Source organism: Mixophyes fleayi, chromosome 2 (genome assembly GCF_038048845.1).
Source record: "Mixophyes fleayi isolate aMixFle1 chromosome 2, aMixFle1.hap1, whole genome shotgun sequence".
Lineage (NCBI taxonomy): Eukaryota > Metazoa > Chordata > Amphibia > Anura > Limnodynastidae > Mixophyes > Mixophyes fleayi.
In genome coordinates, this window is record NC_134403.1 from 312,031,934 (window position 1) to 312,055,517 (window position 23,584).

General features: G+C 40.0%; 1 protein-coding gene across 1 annotated transcript in view; it reads left to right on the forward strand.

Moving 5' to 3' along the window:
* The first annotated feature begins 10,085 nt into the window (after positions 1–10,085).
* SMS (spermine synthase) overlaps positions 10,086–23,584 on the forward strand; it is a 102,593-nt gene continuing 89,094 nt past the window's right edge. Inside the window, exon 1 of the mRNA XM_075196566.1 lies at positions 10,086–10,275. Within this exon, the coding sequence (XP_075052667.1) occupies positions 10,227–10,275 (49 nt within the window). The 5' untranslated portion in view covers positions 10,086–10,226. The remainder of the gene's footprint in view (positions 10,276–23,584) is intronic.

Genomic DNA, 23,584 nt, shown 5'->3' on the forward strand with positions numbered 1-23,584 from the left:
CATCCCTCCAGAGTCCTGAGGACTCTTGACCACATCCCTTTGCCTTCCAGCCCGCCTTTTCCTGCAGGGAACACAAATCTTGCATTTCAATTAGTTTCTGCATGTCTAATGTCTGAAAAACCATCATAGTCTTGGTCGATACAGTCATAGGTTGCCCTGCTGCCCATTTAGCAGCTTCGTCTGCCCTGTTGTTGCCTAATGACACTGGGTCTTTTTCAAAGGTATGGGCTTTGCACTTTATGACGGCTACTGTTCTCGGTAACTGTATCGCTGTCAGAAGTCCTTTTATGTGTTGTGAGTGTGCCACTGGCGTACCTGCTGCTGTCGTAAAGTTTCTAAGACGCCAAAGGGCCCCAAAATCATGCACTACCCCAAAGGTGTACCTAGAGTCAGTATATATATTGGCTGATTTACCCTCTGCCAACTCACACGCTCTCCTTAGTGCTACTAGTTCCGCCACCTGGGCTGAGTGAGGTGGACCAAGGGGTTCAGCTTCTACCACATCCTGATCGTCTACAACAGCGTAACCAGTACATAGCTCTCCCGTCTCTGTCTGTCTATGACAACTCCCGTCTGTATAAAACGTAAAATCTACATTTTCTAAGGGGGTGTCACGTATGTCGGGCTTTGCAGTAAAGGTCTGATTCAGGTGTTCCATACAGTCATGCGTGTCAGTATTCTTGCCTAACTCATCATCAACCAGGGTCTTCTCACCTCCCACCCTTTGTGTCTCTAGAGACACATATGGAAGGTATGTAGCTGGATTTAAGTTGCTACATCGTTTGATGGTGATGTTTGAGGGTGCCATCAGGGCTAGTTCCCACTTTGTGAATCTAGCTGAAGAAACATGTCTGGTTTGGGCTGAATTTAACAGAGCTGATACAGCATGGGGTGTATAGATGGTTGAATTATGACCTAATACTAGGTCCTCGCTCTTACTTACCAGAAGAGCAGTTGCTGCTACACTTCTTAGACATGTTGGGAGTAAACTTGCCACAGTGTCTAATTGTGCACTGTAGTATGCTACCGGTCTGCTAGCGTCACCATGTTTCTGTGTGAGGACACCTGCTGCACAACCATTAGCTTCCATACAGTATAGGTCAAAAGGCTTTTCATAATCAGGTATTCCCAATGCAGGTGCTCTAGTCAGACTATCTTTAAGATTAAAGAACGCTTGCTCTGACTCTTCTGTGTGTACAACACGTTCTGGTTTTGACGAAGAGACTAGCTCCTGCAATGGTAATGCCAGAATAGAAAAACCTGGGATCCAGGATCTACAGTATCCACACATCCCCAGGAAAGTAAGAATCTGCTTCTGGCTCTGCGGCAGAGTCATGTGTTGTATGGCCTCAATCCTGTCGGTTGTCAGGTGTCTTAGCCTCTTAGTGAGGCAGTGTCCTAAGTATTTGACCTTAGTCTGACATGGCTGTAATTTATCCTTTGCCACCTTGTGCCCTGTTTGTGAAAGATGAAGCAACAATTTAGCATCATGTAAACATGACATAAAAGAATCAGAGCACAGCAACAAATCGTTATTGAATTAGAACAGACCCATTGTGGGGTTGAAAGGATTGCAAACAGTCATGTAAGGCTTGGGAGAAAATACTGGGGCTGTCAATGAACCCCTGGGGTAGTCTGGTCCATGTGTATTGCACTCCCCTGTAGGAGAATGCAAAAAGGTATTGGCAGTCAGGGTGAAGAGGGACTGAAAAGAAAGCAGAACATAGGTCAATGACAGTAAAGTGACTAGTAGACGGTGGAATCTGCATGAGGATGACAGCTGGATTCGGCACTACGGGGAATTGGCTCTCAACAACTTTATTAATTCCCCTTAAGTCCTGGACTAATCTATAGCCCCTCCCCCAACTCTTCTTCACAGGGAAAATGGGACTATTTGCTGTACTGGCTGTACGAATTAAAATCCCTTGTTGTAACAGCCTTTCAATAACAGAATATACCCCTAGTTCCACCTCCGGTTTCAATGGATACTGTGGGATTTTTGGAGCTATCCTACCACTTTTTAGATTGACCATGACAGGGGCTACGTTTGCCATCTGTCCAGTGTCCTGTCCATCTTTGGTCCATAGTGAACCTGGTATTTCCAGCAACATCCCCTTTACTTGAGATGGACTTTGTTCTATAACAGGAGAGTGTAACATTAACCTTTGAGGGGTGTCCAATATGTCCTGTACCTCATGAGCGACCTTCTCGGGTATATCTAGGAACACACCATCTGTACAGTATATGACACATCCCATTTTACATAACAAGTCTCTCCCTAGCAAGTTAGTAGGAGCCGCCGCAGCCAAGAGAAACGAATGCTTGGTATGCAGGGGCCCGATAGTAACTTCAGCAGGTTTAGTTAGAGGATAATGTAACACTCTTACCGTTACCCCCATAGCTGGAATAGTTTTACTGGTCACCTGTAAATTAACAGGAGAGGTTATCACAGATCTGGCCGCCCCTGTATCTACAAGAAAAGTCTGTTTTCTACCAGCTATGTCAACTATCATTGTTGGTTCTTCTCTCTGACTCTCAGTTAACCTCACTGGCTGTAGACTACAGCTATGACCTGACCCCTAGCGCTGACTATTGCTTTCCCGCGCAGCATTTGCTGCTGTAACGTGTGCGGGCAGGTGTGAGTCTTCTAGTCTATGTGAATCCCTCCTTGGAGGATATCTATGTGACCCTTCATTAGGATTATACCTTCCCTTTGTACAATCTTTTCTCATATGCCCTTCTTCTTTGCAATTATAACATCTCAACATTCTGCGTTTCCGGTTATGTGGGTTATATGCTGGTGGTCGTGTATGCATTCCCTCTAATGCTTGTATACTCACAGTCATCAACTTGTCACTCTTTTCTTCCCTTTTTCTAAAAATATTTTTGTCGTGTTCCACAGCAATCTCTCTAGATAATCTACTGTGCTGCCCCTCCAACCAGGGGTTGGTCGTACGCACAGCCGGAAATACACATACGCTAAGCAATGCAATACAGTTAAAACGCACAATGACAGTAAAAAGAAACAGTTTTATCTTTTGTCCCTAGGTTCTAGTTAGCGTGCCCTAGACAATGCAAAACGGACATTCGGTTTCACGACACAGAGTAAAATTCAGGTTTTGAACACATTGCGTTCTTACCCATTTATGACGCGTCTCCACCCTTTGTTGAGGAACCAAAATCCGTTGGTCTTGCGTATCATCGGCAACGAAACCTCCAAAGCTGACGAGCTCCCAAATTGTTAAGTGCGTATTGTCGCTAACCAATAACGATTGTCGAACCTCGATTTGTGTTTCCAAAGCACAAAGATTTATTCTCAAAAAGTAGCAGAATAATTCAAGCGAAATAATAATAAGTACAGCCGTTACTTATCGCAGGCGCTCTGGATCCAGTGTGCAGTCATTCAATCCTGAAGTCTGGGGACAAGATGTCTGAACACTAGATGTGAAGCTGCTGCTTATATGCTCTGCTCTTCCCGCCAAGATTCCTTAGTCTTAAGTAGTTCATAATTCCCTATCATTCATAACTTGTGTATGCACTCTGCGATTCCTTCACAGAGTGAACCAAACAGTAGCAAATGTTAAGAGGTTTATTATGATACCACACATGATATGATTCCTTCAACCTGTTCCATATATTTCACTAATGTGCATATAACTTATATTATAACAAATAAATACTACTATATTTCGACATAACTGACTATGTGTTGCAACTACCATTAATGTGTACTATTTTACAAGTATGCGTGTTTGTGCGAATGTATGGTAAAAGACCAAATACTGTTGCTGCCACGTGTAGTAGCTGCGTACACCCTTCCACGCCGTAGCGTGCCCTTGTACGCCGTAGCGTACCGTACGCATCTTTTCAGACAAAGACAACCAAGTTTGCTCGATTTTAATTGAAATGACTTTATCCAATTTGCTGACTTTGACAATATATATATATATATATATATATATATATAATCTTCTTTTTTTTTTTTTTTTCAATGTTTCCTGCTCCCCCCACCAACAAAGAGGGGAGCGATCAGGGTCAGGGGATAGCCCAGTCCCCCGGCAGGCCATTCCGACGCTGTACATACAAGTTGAATTCCCACCACATTCATTTACATTCATACCTTAATTTTCAGAAACATTTTACAGTTCTAGGTTTAAAAGATAAAAATGTGACCATTTTTTAATTTATCTAGCTACTCAGTACACTGGGCTTTATAAGTTATATTTATGAAAGATGCAAAAAAAATACATTATAACCAAACATAGTAAGCATGTCATGATGGGGATTTCTGTGCACAGAAGTCAACTGAGGAAGTACTATACATGACGTGCTTATATGCACCTGCTCATCAGTAAAGTACCCCTGTTAATTATTTTTAGATGTTGCCAACTATGTGTAGATAGGGGCAGGTATAGATGTCAAATCAAATCAAATGTATATTTAAAATAACACTGCAGATGGTAAAATAGATTAATTTAATCAACCTGTTTTCATAATCCAAGTTAGAAATCAATCATACTGCACTGCATAGAGTCAAGTTAATCACATGAAATCTGGTTAATGCTCTTACCACCATAATACTGTTAATACTGCTTGAAAATGATTGAGTTTTCTTAACCTCAGAGATGCTAGAAGCTGCAGCATTGAATTTTGGATGAAGATAGTATTAAATATTGTTTTCCGATAAGGTATGTGAATTGGGAAGGAAATGTTTGAGTAATCAGGTGCTAGCTGTCATTTTGTAGAATGTACTAAATAAATTATTGCTAGAATTTGATTGGTTGCTATAGGCAACATCTACACTTTTCAACCCCACAGTTTAGTAAATATACCCCCTGGAGTAAGTGTTTATACTCTAAACTTTTCTGAAAATCTATGCACATTTGGAGGGGATTCTCCATCTTGCATCACTGTGGGGAGTATGAAAAATTTTAATGCACAGAATGCTAAAAATTCATATGTTTATGTGACTGGCTTGATGTTTCCTAAGTAACGATTGCTGCAGATTAGTGATGTGAATCCAACTTGTAAGTAAGGATATTATGAAGATAATGAGTACATTATTTGAGGGTATTTGTCACAAACAGTTCCCATTGTGACAGCAGTCTGAAAAATGGACATTAATCTCCTCTACCAAAAAGTGTAGGGTACCACAGTTCACACACTGCATAGCCATAGGACCCAAAGAGTAGTATTGTGGCGAATACATCATGTGCAATGCCAGCTACGTATCAGTTGCTTTTGTTATACATTGATTGCGACAATAATCTTTGAAATACGCGCTCTGGACAACCTGTAAGGATTCCACCATGTCAACTTCCTCGAGGGTGGCCTCTTGGCATGTTTGTTGTGTAATGTTCATTTTGTTGCTACAAATAAAGATTGTCTAATGCAGTTATTGTGGTTCCAACGCACAAAGAGATTTAATACAAACGATAGCAGGATTTACAGCAAGCCATGATGACACATAAAAGTTATAGCATAATACAGGCAAGTATAAACCGAATACATTACATTACGCAAGCACGTGCTGGGCCCAGGTCCATATTCAGACTTGTAGTCTGCAGTCAGGAAGAGAGATTTAACACTGGCCCAGGGACTTGCTTATATGCAGTTTGAATTAACATAAACAGTGATGATGTCACCAATATACACAGATAACACTAAGAGAGGTCTTCATTGGTCCAGGGTTAACGATGTTCCAGTAGACTGCTGATCATAGGTCAGTTAATTTAATCTCTCTCCAAAGGTGGGAGCAACTTATTCCAACTGTTGCCTACGTGTCTTCCCATCGATAAAACAGTTTAAACTGACCCATAAACAAAGTACTTTTGAGTATTAATCTCATACCACCGTATTTCAGCTAGTAAAATATAGATTAATAAGAAACCAAACTCCACACATTTCTGTGGACCTGAACCATAATTACCTTTACTGTAGTATTATCTATGTATAAATAATTTCTAATACATTTACTAATAAATGAATGTGGACTGGAATCTTAATAAATGTGTACTTTTAAGAAGTGTAAGTGTGAATGTAAGTGTGTGTGTTATTAATCCATGCGATTGTGTCATTACACGTAGCGTACTAATTGCAATCGCACGGTAAACCAATATTAATTAATTTAGACGACTTCATCCGATTATTTGACTTCCACAGTTGTAAACAAAGCGAGGATAAATGAATTATAAACACAACAGTCTGTAATTAAGGTCCCCTCAAGACACGCTGATATATGTGGCTGCAAATAACTATCACAGTTTCCAGACCACCCAGCAGGTTGCATGCTCCAGGTCACCCAGCAGGTACACAGAGAGTATTCACTAACTGTCACAGTTTCCATAGCAATCAGCAGGTGCACTGGTGTATTGTCAACTGTCACGTTTTCCAGAGGGCAAAGAATGGTAAAGCATTGTTGTAAATGGCAGGCGAATATTTTGCAAAATTAACTTCGAAATGATGCAAACGATTACATTACTAATATTTTTCTGCAAATCTACAACCAAGACGTTTCATTTGGTATAAGATGCGTCCTGCTCAGACAACGGCATCCTAAAATAAGTAACTCATAAAAGTCTTATGTTATTAATATACAGATATCTGTTTTATGGAAATCACAACAAAACCAAATGCTGCAAGTTGTGCTTACACTAGAACTATTATACTTGTACATTAAGTCCCCCCCTCACTTACATTAAAAGCTCCTTTCCCTCATTGTGACACACTTACATGAAAAACCCGCCCTACGCACAAACACATACACACACGCACACGCACACACACACACACACACACACACACACACACAAACCTCCTTCACTCAGTGCTGTATCTTGTGTCCTGTTGCTGCACACATCAAACATGCTGGTAGTGGGAAAGAGTGGAGACACACAGCAGGGGAGAGTGTAGAAACGGATCATAAACGATTCATGGCCACAAGCTGGAAATTGGCTGGTCCCGAGGGAGGGGCCAGCCACCTCAAGCATAAAGTGTGCCAGGCTGGGAAGACGGGTTTCCTGGCACCAGGAAACCCCCGGGTGCATCCCTGAATGCAGGTGCCATAATGGGTGAGCTATTTCAATAGGCCTCAGTGCATTTTGATCTCCAGAAAAATGGCTGCCATCTGCTATAACTCAGTCAGTAATAGAGACACACTGTAAGATATAAGTTAATTCACCCATTCTCTTTACCTTTAGAATCAAAATAATGCAAAATCCTCACTCATTTTCTGTATCGGCTAATTGTAAATTTACAGGAATTAATCAATACCTCTTGCATAGATAGGTTTATTTTCACTTTAACACTAGTTGACCAGAGAAATTATAGTCATTGCGGAAAATTCCCCCCTTATTTATTAGTATGTATTTATAATCACACCCTGTAAAAAAAATTGTAGGTTAATTTAGGCTACGGTTCCTAAGATGTTCATAAGCAGACACCTTACAGGAATGTACGCACAGGTTTATAGTTTATTTAGCATGTACCAATACCGCAATGTAGACGCCACTATTGTTTAATAACTAACTGGCCATTATAATTTATGTGCATTCCTGGTTTCTTGTCACATGTTGGAATTATTTAGCTATGAAACTGGCATTTTGTAGCTTGTGCGACAGTAACTCAGACTATATCTTGCATAACCCTTCTTTAAGGGTCTTTGAGACCCCTTGGGACATCAAAGTATTTATTGAGATGCAGTGGAATATTGCTTGCCAGGATGGAAGTTCTAGGGTGGGATGTGAATTGATCACATGGCTGTCATGTAAAGCCCTAGGACGGCCTAGTCAGCGAGGTGCTCTCGTTGAATCGTGGTCAGTGTTGTGCTGGGGGTTTTAGACAGTGTTTTGGTAAAGAACTTCTTTTTTCATTTTCTACTATTATGGAATAGCATTCACCCAGAGGCTGAAATGCAGAAGGATACTTTTTTCAGTCTCGATGTTGTTAGCAACTTTCCCATAAACCAATTAGTAGATAACATTCACAAATGTAAACTGTTTATCTAAAATGGTACAAAAGTTTCAGGGTTTCTCAGAACTAAATGTTTTTCAGATGGGACTGTGATCGGGGGGGAGGCATTTTTCTATGTACATGAGACTGCCCATCAGTAATGCAATTGAAGGATAATCAAGGAACAGTACAGAGCCTAAGATGGAAGTATATTGTGTATACAAAAAAGTTAAAGTGAAGCCTTAAGCTGAGGGCAATTAAAATATTGTGTTATAGTTGAGAACACGAGCCCTTAAGAGTTAAATAATTATCACTGCCAGCCAAACGTAGTTAAAAGGGGGAGGGGCTAGTGAAGGGATAAATCACACTGGGGGAGTGGGCTGGCCCTCTCTTGGTTCCTGGTCTGCGGATACCCCCCTACAACCCTGAACAGTTGTATTGATATGTTGTTTAATTCTTTTTTTTCATGAAAAGGCGCAGTTTGGTAGGAGAGCGGTGCAGTCAGTGAGTAATCGAAGGTGCTACCGTTTAATGGCCGCACGTTGCTGAACCTTTCGCAGCAACCCGACTCTTGGTCCTCTTGGGCGGAGGGTCCCTTCGCGCGCCTTGAGCGGGCGCGTTATTGTGAGTCCAGAGGGGGGCAGTAGCGTTGACGCCAAGTTTAGCCTTGGCCAATGTAAAGACTTGGGACTCGTAAAGTCTTGGAACAGTGGTAAGTGAGGTTTACAACTGTATTGGTTTCAAGATTAGTTGTTAGCTGACTGCGTTGCTCTCGCCGCCATGACAGTTCAAAAATGTCATTAATAAACTGAGACCCCTTACCAAATATATATATACTGTGTCCGTGTGGTTATTTTAGTTAAGTATAGTTAAGAATTTAACAATAAAGGTTATAAGTTGTGTCAAGGTATTAACACTGAGCATTTTATTGACTGAGTGCTCCTAGTTCTGTAATAATGAACTGCCATTAACTTAAATATGAAAAATTGTCTTGTGGAAATCATGAATGTAGCTATAAATGATCTTAAATGCAGATATTTATATATTAAACATTCTACACTGAATTGTGTGTAAGCTATTGTCCTCTGTAATCTGCTATTTCAGTCTCATTTCTCATGCCACCCCTTCTATATCTCCACTTCAACCACTGGGAAGGACTGTGTATTGAGTGTACAATTAAGGGACAAAAGGTCGTAATTATGGAGACAGACCGAAGCAATACACATATAAATAAAACTTTGTTTTTTTTTAATGCTACACTGACAAAGGTTTATAATTAAACTGGCAGATATATGTTATACGCATTAATGCAATAGACACCTGCTATTGCTTTACTGCTAGAATCACCTAATTACCAAATGAGACACGTGCGGACACGGCACCATGTGGGACAGGTACATGCATCAGAAATTAACATACACACGCTCCCAAAGGAGTCACAGCTCGAGGAACTATCAGCACTTGCTCGTGGATCGAATGGAAACATACACACTACATGATCGTTAGGTGATTGGTCGGAAAATTTTAAACAGTACGACGAACCAAATGAGCCGACAATCGAGACTTTGGAACGAATTTTGACCGTCATGTCACTATACACAATAACCCGATTTCCGACGGTATGTCGGCTGATTTACCCGATTATTGGACAAAAACGCTCCAGTGTTTACCTAGCTTAATAGTCCATTTTCTTATAACCATTTAGTGACAATAGTTTTTTTTAATCAACTTTTTAGTTATAAAATACCAAAAGGCTAGTTTCACTTTATATTTTTATGTCATTAAATTCACAAACAGATGTTACCCGATCAGTACACTTGTAACAAGCAGGCCCATTCCACAACATTGGACATTATTCACTAGTGGAATATACACCATAAGCAGTGAAGGTAAAATTAGTGCTACCTCATATAACCTTTTTTTTTCTTAAAAAAATTAACTGAAATGACTGTTAAGCTAGAAAAACCACTACTGCAGTTGCTTGGCATTTGGATCCCAACGATAACTGCTGATGCACAGGGATAATGGCACATATTTAGATAATGATTTCACCAATTATTGTGTGCATAATGAAGCATGTCTGGGAAGAACCTCATTGCCTGCTCCTCCCTTGCTGTTGTATGTATTGTTGCATTAGCAGCAGACACAGACTGAAGTTCCTCCCCTCAGGTCTGAGGCCGGGCGCACTCTCCAGTCTTATACACAGTCTGTCTCTGACACAGGACAGTGCAGCAGCGGCCGCCTTTCCCAGGCATGGCACAGGGCTCTAGCTCACTATGGCAGCAGTGCAACAAAACACCCTCGACTTCCAGCTCAGTGGCACAGGTAAAGTGCATTGGAGTGTTCAGGTCAATGGTGATGTGTCGTCTGTAATAACGCTTGATATACATAAGGGAGATGGGGCTTTGTGCTTTCATTCTGCAGTAGGCACTAGCTGGCTGCTGCATAGTAATAATATTGCTCAACATAGAAACCGATGAATATTTGGCCCTGAAGGTGACAAATAGTCGCACGGGAAGTTATGCTTTAAACCAATTAAATCCTTATTACGCTTCTATGTGTACATCATGAAGTCACTACATGTATGGGGGTTGCTGCTGAGACCTAGCGGAGCATGCTTGCATTTTACCAATGATCCGATTCCCTATATGTCTCTCACCATATTTTATTCCGTGGTTCGCAAATGCCGTGGAAGTGGTTTGTTCCTATGTCTTTAACGGGGCCTTACTTGAAATATTCTGCATCCTTTCTCGGAATTTTCACCTTGACAGTATGCACTGGCGGTCTGTATAAAGCAGAATCGGGCACGCCAGGCCTCAGCACTGCTTGAAGGTGCAGGAGCGTTTTAATATGGATTATGATGTTTTGTCTTGCCGCACGCGTGACCTTTGTGCACCTTTTCTTCACCATGCTGTTTAGACAGAAATAGAACTCTGCTTTCTGCGTCTGAGAGTAGTGAAAGTACACAAGGTGTTTTGTTTTTACACTGTGTGGTAACCATAGTGTTCAACTGTACCTAATTTCCAGGGACAACCCCAGGTTTGAAAGAATTGTACCTAGAAATGGCCCTATTTTTCAGTAATAACTGCTCTAAACAAAATAATTTTATATGCAGATCTTGTCATTAATCATTTTTACCTGGGCTTTAATATCGATGTATTAATAAATAAAAAATAATTAAATATAAAAAATAATAACATATACACATACATTATAATTGCATTCACTACACATGACACAATGGGGATTGTAGTGCTGTAAGGTTCACTGAGAAATTATCGTATGTGATATGCTCCAAGCAAGCGTCCATGGCTATTTTAAAATGCTGGCACTTATAGTTAGGGCATTTGTATAATGTATATCAGTAGTAGTTACTAGAAAGATGGCTATTGATAAATATTGCTTTCATATGGCTCTCAACTAACATTTTAAATATACAGTAGAAAAAAAAAGTAAAACCCCAAAACAATGAATCTGGCGCTATTTGCTTTAAATTTCACAAATGATAAAGCATCAAAAATGTTCAAACATCAGTTGTCTAATGAGAAGATATAGCCACTACCCTCTCTATATGTACAGAAACCAAAAAAGAAAAAAACTGAAGAGAGAGAGAGAATTAAATTTATTTATCTCAGAGAGAAAAAATTATTATACATGTGTGTAAAAATAAAACAATACACATGCCTATATTTGGTAAATTCACACAAATAGAGATGGATTAAATAACAAAATGTTTTTATTTAAAAAAAAAAATCAGTTGTATATTGAAAAAGATCCCTATAAAATCCTTTCATAAGTAGGGAGTGTGTATATATAAACACAGCCTTATTTTTTTTTTATGTCTAAAGCTGGGTACACACTACAGAAAATTACTGCAGATGTGATTTCTGTAACAATTTTACCAGCAACTAAAAGTCCTGATGAGCATGCAGATTCATGTGTACACACATTACACAATTTACCTTCAGATCTGTGCTCTTCATCTGTCATAACCATCTGCTGAAAAGATTGTGACTCTGCACACTCTATAGAGATCTGCCTGCACCGCTTGTTGTGAGTGCTTACACACTTCCACATTTGTCCGCCATAGTTCCATTGTTGATAGTGATTTTTAGTCAGTTCTAAAATCAAATCAAACGATACTGTGTCTTGGTACGATAAAACATGATTGTGGTAGTGTACATGCTATTGCGATATCTGACCTGACAGTCGTTTATCATGTGATTGGCACAATAGTTGGTTGAAAAACCTGTAGTGTGTCATATTCGAAAGAATATGCACAGTTCTTCTTAACACGTGTTTAATTATATTTTCTCCACTCAATGCTCTATTCCTCTGGCTCAGTTTATTATAATTCATCATACCTGAGTATAGATTGTCCATATAATTTTTTTTTTGCCATTTATAAAAGAGGTCAGATAAAATGTAGGAATCAAAAAAAGTCCTACTCGTAGGCCAAAGAACGATCATCTTCCGACTGCATTTACCAAGATACCTGGAAATGATCAGATGGATGACTTTCAGATATTTTTTAAGTTCTGATTACTAGTGAATTTGCCTTGAGGCTAAACTGCAATATTAGACCAATTAATTGTACAATATGGGCGCATGTGGGCCCAGCCTAAGTGGCACAAAACACACCTGATGTCCCTGCAATATATTGCAGACATAGGGAATGTGTGGATAAGGTATTCCTTTTTCATTCCTCAACTATTCTGTGTATATGCTATGGAGCTAATAACTGAGAATTCAGATGATAAAGTATAATGTAGGCGTCTTCCCTCGAGAGATGGTATGATAGTGTTATAATAGTGTTCTGGGCATTTATTCTTCGGGAAATGTAGCACCAGAAAAAGTAGTGCTAAACCTCCAAAGCATCATCTGAGATGTTGGCTGATGTTGCGATTAAACATTTTGTGTTAAATCTAGTATAATTAATAATCAAGAGTATTGGGAAAAATGCAACAAATTCATTATCACCATCAATCTTAATTTATTTATATGGCACCACAGAATCCAGAGAGGCACAATTAGCAAAAAATAGAGAAAAGAAATCCAGATATACAGATAAGGTAAGGGACGAGAGAAACAATAGAATCAGTGCAAATCAATACAAGATACTAGAGAAACCAACTAGGTAAGAAGACACAACTAAAACAAAAGAATCATTACAAGTAGAATGAGGAGATATAAGTTAGAGAGCTCCAAACTTGTGAGATAACATTAAGAGGATTAGGGTAAGGGGCAAGTAGAGCTTGAGGAGGGAATTGTCTTAGGATGGGGTCGGGTAGGAAAGTATGAAAAGTTCAGTTTTGAGGGAGCGTTTGAAAGATTCGAGGTTGGGGGCGAGTCTGATTGGGTTGGGGCAGGGAGTTTCAAATGTGGGCAGCATTGCAAATAAAGTCCTGAAGGGGTGAGTGTGATAAGGAGAGATGAAGGTCATTGACAGAAGATAGTGGGCGAGTAAGGGAGTATTTCTTTACAAAGCTGGAGAAGTAGGAGGGGGAGGCATTAAAGACGCTGTTATAAGTGAGGGCAAGCACTTGAATTGTGCAAAAGAATTGATGTGTGAAATTGAGGGCAGAGTCAATGATGACCCCCAGGTAGCGTGTGTTTGGAGCAGGGGAGTGGATGACACCATCAACCTTAAAGGAGATCAGAGGAGGCTATGTGACCCTAGGTGGTGGGAAGATTAGCTCTGTTTTGGATATGTTGAGCTTGCGGTAGTGTACAGCCATCCAGGTGGAGATGGCAGAGAGGCGGTCAGACACAAGGGAGAGTAGGGAGGTCAGGGGAGGAAAGTTATATTAGAGTGGCATTGGCATAGAGGTGATATTGGAGGGCAAAAGAGAAGATGAAATTACCAAGAAAGGAGGTATAAAGAGAATAAAGCAATGGACCAAGATCAGAGTATTTGGGAACCCTAACAGACAGAGGGACAGAAAGAGCAGGCACCAGAGGAAGAGACACTGAAGGAACAATCAGAGAGCTAGCAGGTAAGCAAGGAAAGGACAGTGCCACAAAGACCAAGGAAGTGAAGGGTGTTAAGGAAGAAAGGATGGTCAAATGTGTCAAAAGCGGTAGGGAGGTCAATGAGCAGGTAGAAGTGGCCCTCCAACTTAGCCAATAGTAGATCATTAGTCACCTTGCTGAGTGCAGGATTGGTGGAGCGGAGAGATCCCGGAAGCCTGATTATAAGGGATCAAAGAATGAGTAAACATTAAGAAAGTTTGTTAAACAGTTTTAGATTAGCTGTTGAAGTATAGAAAGGAATGGGAGTAGGTATATGAGTGGTAACTGGAGAGAAACGCAGGGTCGAGACATGGTTTCTTGACAATGCAAATGATGAGTGCATGTTTGAAGAAGGGAAAATGCCTGTAGTGAGAGAGAGAGTTTGAAATGGTGAGTTAGGTGACTGCAAGTGTTAGAGTAGACCGTGGAGGATGTGGGATGGAACACGGTCGAGAGAACAGGTTGAAGATTGAGAGGACCTCAGAGGAGGGATGGTGGACAGAGAGGCAGGGGGCTTTAAAATGGGATGAAGGAAGAGAGAGCTGTAAGGAGGAGATATGTTGGATGGAGTCGATTTTTATTTTATTTCTTGAAGTAAGAAGCAGAGTCATAGACAGTGAGGGTGGGTGGACCTGTTGGAGGATGGGGCAGAGAAGGGAGTTTTGTTGAAAAGAGGTGACAAGGGTATTTGGACTGGAAGGAGATAAGGGTTTTGCAGTAGGACTGTTTAGCAAGAGAGAGGGCAGTGTAAAAGAATGGCTGGATGAATTTGAAATAGATAAAGTTTATGTCAGAGTGGGACTTTGTCCAGTGGCACTCAGCGGAACAGGAGCATCTCTGAAGGTAACGAGGTAAGGAGAGCAGGATAGTGGCAGGAGGTGGTCAGAGAGTTGATTGTAGGAAAGAATGGGGGAGGCAGTTCCGCAGCTGGGACGGAAGGTGAGATAGAGGGTAAGGGCAGTGATTGGGAGGGCAAATTGGATTAATCAATAGTGATAAGGTAGGGGAGTGAGGGCGGGGGGGTAGAGGCTGGATGCAGGCAAGAGATTATGTGGCTGAGGGTAGAAAGGAATGACGGGGCTAAGGATTTTAGGGTGGGGAGATTTTGGAAACTGAAGGTGACTGGGCGGAAGGGAGAAGCAAAGAGGAAATGAGGCATGGAATAAAGTGGAATGGTATAGGAGAGGAATATGAGTATCGAGGTGGTCAAATGGTGATGGTAGAAGAAGATTGTACTATTGAATTCCAGGGATGAGGGGAAAGAGGTGATGGATAGGGTAGGAAATGTGGGGAGGGCAAGGTAAAAGTAGGTGGAAGTCACATGTAGATACTGTCTTGAAGAGAAACGAGAGGACAGACCAATTATGGGAGTAACTGTGGGTTATATTACTAGATGGTAGTTGGACAGGAAGTGGAAAGATAGTGAATAGAAGGCAAATTTGTTAGTTAGGAATCTGAAGAGGAGTGAGCGGAAAGCATAATGGTATATAGGATAACTGGAGAGTAAGTGACCGACTGATGTGTGTAACTGATGCTATGATAATACTGCTGATATTTTGTAGGCTGCATATTCTCAATTTGCAGCAACCAGAAAGTCCTGTATAACCAACAAGGGAAATGTAATTTCACCAGAAGGTATGAGATTGAAGATGCTGTAGAACCCGAGTTCTCAGATCACTGCAGACTTAAGTAGTATCTTAAACGCCAGGAAGGCTCTTTTGACTAGTGCTTTAATGTGTATCCATGAATACAGTAGAAGCAGCCATTCTGAATATTATAATTTCACAGTCTCTGTTGCATCACTAAGACGTTTGTTGACATCCCCAGTCAATACTGACCTAATGCAAATGTTTTTGGTTGAAAGTTTTTCATCCTGTAATAAAATAAGATTGCACTGCATGTGAGGCTCCGTGCTGGTCATGTGACCAACGCTGCAATGCTACATCTTACTGCAACAATAATATGGCTAATGAGCAGGCACAGTGTCATGAAATGTAAATACTTGACATGGTGTATGTTTACTGGAGATATGTAGCTACGATAATATATGCTTGTGTATATAACACTGCAGTAGTGGCACTTTATATGTTTTCAGGATACAAGTCAGCTTTGAGGTTGAAGATTTAAAAAATTGCTTTATAGTATAGCTGCTCCATTTGAGAGATGTAGCTTGCGGTTAAGTGTAGTATAGCCAGCTGTAGATGTGCCTACAGATGGAGCAAGATTAATTAAAATAAATTGCTTGATGTGGATAATGTGCTATATCATGTCGTACTGGCTCTGCCCACGCAGATTATGTTAATGCAGTGTAGCTGCGAGAACCTTGCATGCTCTTTTTTGCACCATTTTCTAAATATTAAACTTGCTCCGTCTGCATTGGCAGTTTATGCATGGAAATATGGAAATTTGGTTCATTAAAAAAAACCAGTACCCTTCAATATCACCACACCAACGTGTGTGTGTGTGCGCTTTTTCTATTATTTATTTTAGTAGTGCCATTTTGACACCTTGTACTGTGTGCTTCATATAGAGAGGTGACTGATCCACTAAAGTCTATGAATCTATTTTACAAGTATATGTAAATATAAGTTAGGCTGCATTGGTATAATTAAAAGTACATATCAAACTAAAGGCTACATTCACTCTGGCGTTTGAAATGTGTATTCATAAGTTGTAGAAATGCATATAAACCACATTGCGTTTATGTACATGTCTGTAATATATTTAGTTGTATTTACAAGTTCATCCAATCTGCGTTTTTCTTTTTTTTTTAAAAAAAAATATATTTTTATTCAAGCATTGTCAATCTGTTTTTTTTCGTTTTTTTTTTTTAACTGTGCGTATGTGACGACAAATCTTGTCCACGCAAAAACTAATATGCAAATGTTTCTTAACCACATATCATTGCATTTGCAAAGGGGTCCCATTGAGAGGAATGAATATTTTCAACTGTATTGATGTGCATCACATTAATATTTTTACTGTGACATGGTAAAAATGATCAGATTAGACAATTTATCACTTCACTGCTAATTCCACATGTTTGCAACAAATCACTCTTTCTGGTTTTACATGCCAAAGAAAGCCCACATCAGGGGAAACCAATTGTCTTTTACATATTGTTTTTCTCCCTCTGATCCTTCTGGGACAAATTTCAAAATGGAGTCTTTAAATAGCCTTCTCCAATGCATTTGAATAACTGACTCTAATTTATTATTGTGGCTCTTGACTTGGGTCATAAAAGCTCAATTCCCAATTGAACCCTCCCTTTTTTTTCTCCCCTATCTATCCCTAAGATTTTTCATTTAGCTTTTTCTCTTTTATATCGCATAGTTTTAACAAATTGGTTATTGAAAACGTCCTCTTTTGTTAATTTCATTTGCACTATATCAATCTTGCAAGTGGGGACAAAATTATGTGAACTTAAAATGGTTGCTGTTACAATATGACCTACTACTTAAAAGGGTTGTACTTGTACCTTTTTTGTTCTTTGTCGGCTAATTTAAATATGCTTGTCAGTCATCTGGGGGGAGCATTTGTCAGAGCAGCTATCTAGAGCCCTTCGGATGTTTTGAATCAACAGTCGGCATCTCCCTGCCTGCGCCGAGCTGTTCGCAGTTCAAATGTGTAACTGGCAATTCATTTGTTTTTTTTTTTGCCAGGGAACTGAAGTACAGACAGCAGCTATTGCAGTGTTTTCAGGGAGGCATGTATTTGCAGTTATGGAGGCAGTAGTGAAACTGTAAATGTCTTTCTTCTCTCACTGTGGAATTAGGGGAGAACATGTAAAGTGAGGGTTCCATGTGTCACTATAGACCTATGGATGTCTGTCTGTGCTTTTACTGTGTTGCTTAAACTAATGTACACTTTTTTTCTTTCTTGGTTTTGACACTGAAGGGATTATGACCATGTCTGACATTTCAAACACAGCCATCACAAGTAAATGCAATAGATTTGGTGAATTTCCATTTGGGACTCCCTACTACTAGAGGTTTGTGTGCTACATCTCCTTTAAGTAATTTGGCCCTAGGCTTCCCCTACTTACCCATTCAGTCATTGAATAGTCTTAACACACTGTTGGAGGTTTAAAGGGGTTGTCTAGTTTTGGATAACAATCTTCTTAATCAATCACGACCCCAGCCCCCTAATTCGCAAATGTTACCCGAAGCAGAGGCAGTTTTTTGTTTTTTTGTTTTTTTTTACCTACATTGACACCAGAGGGAAACAAAGGTCATTATGAGCCATCATTTGCTCTTAATTAGAGCTCCTGGGAAGGCTACGTCAGAGCCCTATTTGAAGCACAATGGATGAATGAGTTCTCCAGCACCAAGAGCTGGCTTTTGGTTTCCGTTAACAGTGGGGGTTCCCAGATGGCCCTTCAATTTTCTATACCTGGGGCCATGTTTGATTATGGAGGGAAAGTTCAAAGTTGAAAAATCGTTTAAACACAATTCTGCGTGTTATACTAAAATAATGATACCAAACTGCGACCATCCCTGGCGGACGTCCCACACCTACATATGGTATTCACATGGACATTGCGTAGTAATGGTATGCAGCCCAAACCATATGTCTGCATGTACTATTGACCACAAATTAATTTGATTTAAAAAAAAAAGAAAGCAGAAAAAACTGTACCAATCCAACAATTAACACACAGGTTCACTGCTGCTAAACTCCCCATTTCCAGACTTGATGGATTTTTGAGCCCATGGAAACTGTCTCTTTTCTCTAACCGGCACTGATGCCATTGCATCTTATTGACACTTTACATAATACAATTCATACAAAATTATATTAAAGTTTGGTATATACAGCACAAGAAAACTTAAGACAGGATTAACATTGTTATGACTTCCCAGAACTGTCATTAGCGTTCAGAAAAGACAAACAAGATCTTTACCTATAGCAAACGCTTTTCCCATAAACTAGTATACACTCACATGTACCCCCAGGACTCAAGGTCAGAGTTTGTAAAAGCTTATAATCATAACTGGAAGTGTAATGATAGAAGGCTAGCAGAGACGATTCAAGGCGCAGAACAATCGGGGCCAGGCCAGGTGTCAAGGATCAGCGGCAAGCAATGAGAGTAATTGAACAGGCAGAAATGTCAGGGCTGGCGGCAGGCAGGGATAGTCCAGGAAACAAGCCAGAGATCAGGGCAGTCAGCAAAAAATCATAGTCCAGGAAACAAGCCATCATGAAAAGTACGCAGCACGAAGAGCAGGTTCAGCAATGCAGAGCAGAGACGGTATAGCTGGCAGGGAGGCCGAGTCCTCCCTGTCTTTTAAACACAAGAGAACCAATCAGAGATGATGCTGGAGTGTACAGCCCTAAGCTAGAGCAGGTTGATGTGATCAGTAATAGCCACTCACACGCCCGGCACTTATCAATGGCTGGGGCGAAAGCAAGCCAAGCGTCCCAGTATCCTATGATATGGCCGAAACGTGAAAATGAAAGTGACGTCCCGGCTGCCTGGGCAACAGCTGGGACCCAGAGATTGCAAGGTACTCGAACCACCACAGATAGCGCAGAGACGCATAACAAGAGATCCATGTGAAAGGCATTTGCAAAGTGACTAAACAGCTAAACCTTTTTTCCATCTTTGTTTTTAATTTTGTTTGTTTACCTTGATGTGTTCTGTAAGAAACTGTTGGAAAATTCTATTTCTCACAGCTGAAAACTGATTTGCATATGTTTTTTAACATTATTGACTTTAAGAACTATAACTTATTTGCATTTACAAAAGCAGCATTCTATGCCAGTACGAGAGAACTGTATTATTTTCCTTTTGGAAATGTCAAAATTGCCTTTCTAAGTTCCAAACTGTTCCTGTAACCCAAACAATAATAATAATAATAAGGGTATGTTCGTAAGATTATTCAACGCATTGGGCCCAAGCTTGCAGTAGGGGTCCGTTATCATTATTTCCAATTGAGAACAGGCCCACAGTACATTCATAGCAAACATAGGATGCATAGAAATTGCGCAGGCTGCATCTATGGTTTTCAAAATGAGAGAAGAGGTACTCTGGTATAGTAATTTAAACAACTTCTAAGTTTTACTAATTGTGCAGTGAAACTGAGTACCAAGTGTATATTTAAAAAACGGCTTATTTGAAAAGATTTTTCTTTGATCTTGAGGTTTCTTCCTCCCTAAGTGATTGCTATTTCTGTAAAAACAAGGTGAACATATACAGAACTCAACCATTTAGTGTAGTATGCTTTCAAACCTTTAACAAAATTTATAAAGACAATAGCTATATGTGTACATAGAAAAAAGACAAACAAAGCTTGCCTGAGTCTCTTTGGCAATCCAACCGTGATGCTCAATTGGATAACTGCTCCTGAGACGATCTTTTACCCAAAGTCTGAGAGTGGAAATCCATTTGCGTAGAGAATGGCAAATATGCGTTTCATTTGTTTCTAGGTGTTGGAGTTCATTAGGGGGATGCATAATGTCATAACCGAGAGCTATTTATAGTTTAATATCAGTCTGAATATGCCTGATGCTAGCCCCATTCAAATGCCCAATTACGTATGCAGAGTCACTATAGCGTATGGGACATGCACCAGTAATGGGTTCCACCAGACATGCGTTTGATAAAGAGTCCACTCCACATGAGCTACTGGACAAACTTCTGGTTACTGCAGTGAAAGACTTTCAGCCCGGAGTGACCATTTTAGAAAGTATCATACAGTTGTATTGTGACTACATCTTTAAATAAACAATTCTCTTGAAAAACAAAAATAAAATTCATATACCACAAGTTCTGCTCATATCAAGTCTTCAAACAAGCATTAGTTGAGTACCGTAAGGGCTTGTACACATAAGTGTAGCACTCCCCTTAGATATGGGGGCATTCCCAGATACGCTTTGCAGGAGGTAGCCTTTGTGTAAAGATACTTGATTATTATGATGACTCTAGCGGCATCTAACAGCTTCAAATTGGCTGTTTGCGTATTGACCGCTCACATTAACTAATAGCTCAACTTGCACAGCATGAGGAATGGAAGCAGGTAATCTCACATTGTAGAGTGTGGATAATATATCTGACCAGTTTGAGTGCATAAACACATGTGCAAATCCACTGAAGGCGCATAACCTGGAAAGGTGGTGTACTGTTTATTACATACCCAAGGACTGTTAAGGGGAGTAGCTGTCCCCAACATAAATCTAGCTTTATTTTGTACTTTATCTTGCAATTTCTGATGATATATACAAAACACTTGTGTCCCACGGTTTCGTTGACTGGGGCTACCCATTTTTGGAAACTGGGGCCTTCTGAGGCCGCCACGACCTTTCTGTGACAACTTTAGCTTGCGAGCGTAAATTAATTGCTTATTCCATAATCATCATCACCATTTATTTATATAGCACCACTAATTCTGCAGCGCTGTACAGAGAACTCATTCACATCAGTCCCTGCCCCATTGGAGCTTACAGTCTAAATTCCCTAACATAGACACACACAGACAAGGGTCAATTTGTTAGCAGCCAATTAACCTATCAGTAAGTTTTTGAAGTGTGGGTAGAAACCAGAGCACCTGGAGGAAACCCACACAAACATGGGGAGAACATACAAACTCCTCACAGATAAGGCCACGGTCGGGAATTGAACTGGTGACCCCAGTGCTGTGAGGCAGAAGTGCTAACCTCTAAAACACCGTCCTGAGTTTGCACAAATATAAATACCCAGGGGGTGAGCATTTTACACATTAAAGGAGTGCACTCTGCATTAGAAACTTAAAAGTGATCATTGGGCTAGGAGCCGAGCAAAACATGTGGCTTTCACCTTTACTGGTCGTTTGGCAACATGGGTGTAATGGTAAAGAAGGATTTACACCAGAATATTTGGTGTAGCAATGTAGTTAGTCACTTACTGTATAACAAGGGCTCAGAGAGGCTTGCTGGGGACCCTGATTGGAGTCCCTGGAGTATATTTACTATGTGGCTGAACCAAAGCTTATTGTGAATTTAGAGAAGACACTTTGCCTCCCTAAGTCATTGGCAACAAAACTTAAATTGTTTTCTCTATTGGTCAAAAAATTGTTGTACAGTGTCATGTAAAATGTGAATGCGCTGTATAAATCGTAATCTTTACCTAGCTAAACATTGTTAAACAAATAATCTTAGACACAGACGAGCCCTTGATGTGTAATGCTAGCTTTTAAGCAATGACATTTTCACTTAAATCTCTTTTTAAACAAACGTGGAGGGAGGACAAAGAGGTTTTTTTACCACTGTATGAAAATGTATAACTGCTAGTGAATCATTGTTACATCAATACAACAAGGCTGACGGTATACTTCCATGCCCATGTACATAGCTCAGTATGATAAAACTTTTTACTTCTGTGGTTCCTGTCTGATGTATATCCTGGTCACTTTTTAAGCATTTAAGCTGTTTTTGGAAAATGTTACTTTTGACAAGTGGTTCTTGGCTTTTATTTCCTTTAATGGGTTAGAGGTTAGGCTTTGTAAACCAAAACACAGTCCTAACCTATAAAACAAGTGGGTGCAGACCAGGGTAATAATACTACAACTCAGGTAAAATTAACAGATACAGTGGCTATGAAAGTATTTTCTTTTTCCTTGTTGTCTTAAAAAAATAAGTGGTCCTATAATAATAATATTGGTGCTATAAAATGCAACCTCCAATTAAACTGCTCGATTGACAAAGAGGTACCAACCATACTACGATATAAAAATAAATATTATCAATGATAGGTGTTGCATAAATTATTAAGCTTATGAAATGTTTAGGAGTCTTTATTAATATATTAAAATATAATAAAAGCACAATAATTCATATATATCATGAGTAATATTTAACACAGTGGTCAAAGTGGAAATTTAGAAGTAGCCTTGTGGAATTTGACAGTTTCACAACAAACGCAGTAGGGGAAGTGGTGGTAGGCCATACTACTGTATGCCGGCCCAATTTGACCACTGATCAGATCTAAAATTACATATATACAAGTATAAGGTATGGTACAATCCAACTGAGTCAAAAATAATTTTATATATATATATATTAGTGTGTGTAGTGTATACAGTGAGGAAGTTGGGAAGACGCAAATAAAATGGGGAGAAACAAAAATGAAACTGGAAGGCTCCAATGAGAAGTAATATGTGGAAGGGGTATACGAGAGGATATAAGCAATCTAACAAAAACAATATTTTAGCCATTCATCATCATCATCATTTATTTATATAGCGCCACTAATTCCGCAGCGCTGTACAGAGAACTCATTCACATCAGTCCCTGCCCCATTGGGGCTTACAGTCTAAATTCCCTACTATAGACACACACTCACACAGAGAGGGAGAGACAAGGGTCAATTTTTTTTTTTTTTTTTTTTTTATTGCAGCCAATTAACCTACCAGTATGTTTTTGGAGTGTGGGAGGAAACCGGAGCACCCGGAGGAAACCCACGCAAACACAGGGAGAACATACAAACTCCACACAGATAAGGCCATGGTCGGGAATTGAACTCATGACCCCAGTGCTGTGAGGCAGACGTGCTAACCACTAGGCCACTGTGCTGCCATTGAAAAAATAAATAAAAATAACCATATATTTTCAGTAATACCTATCTGCGTAGTGGCTGTAAGAGTAT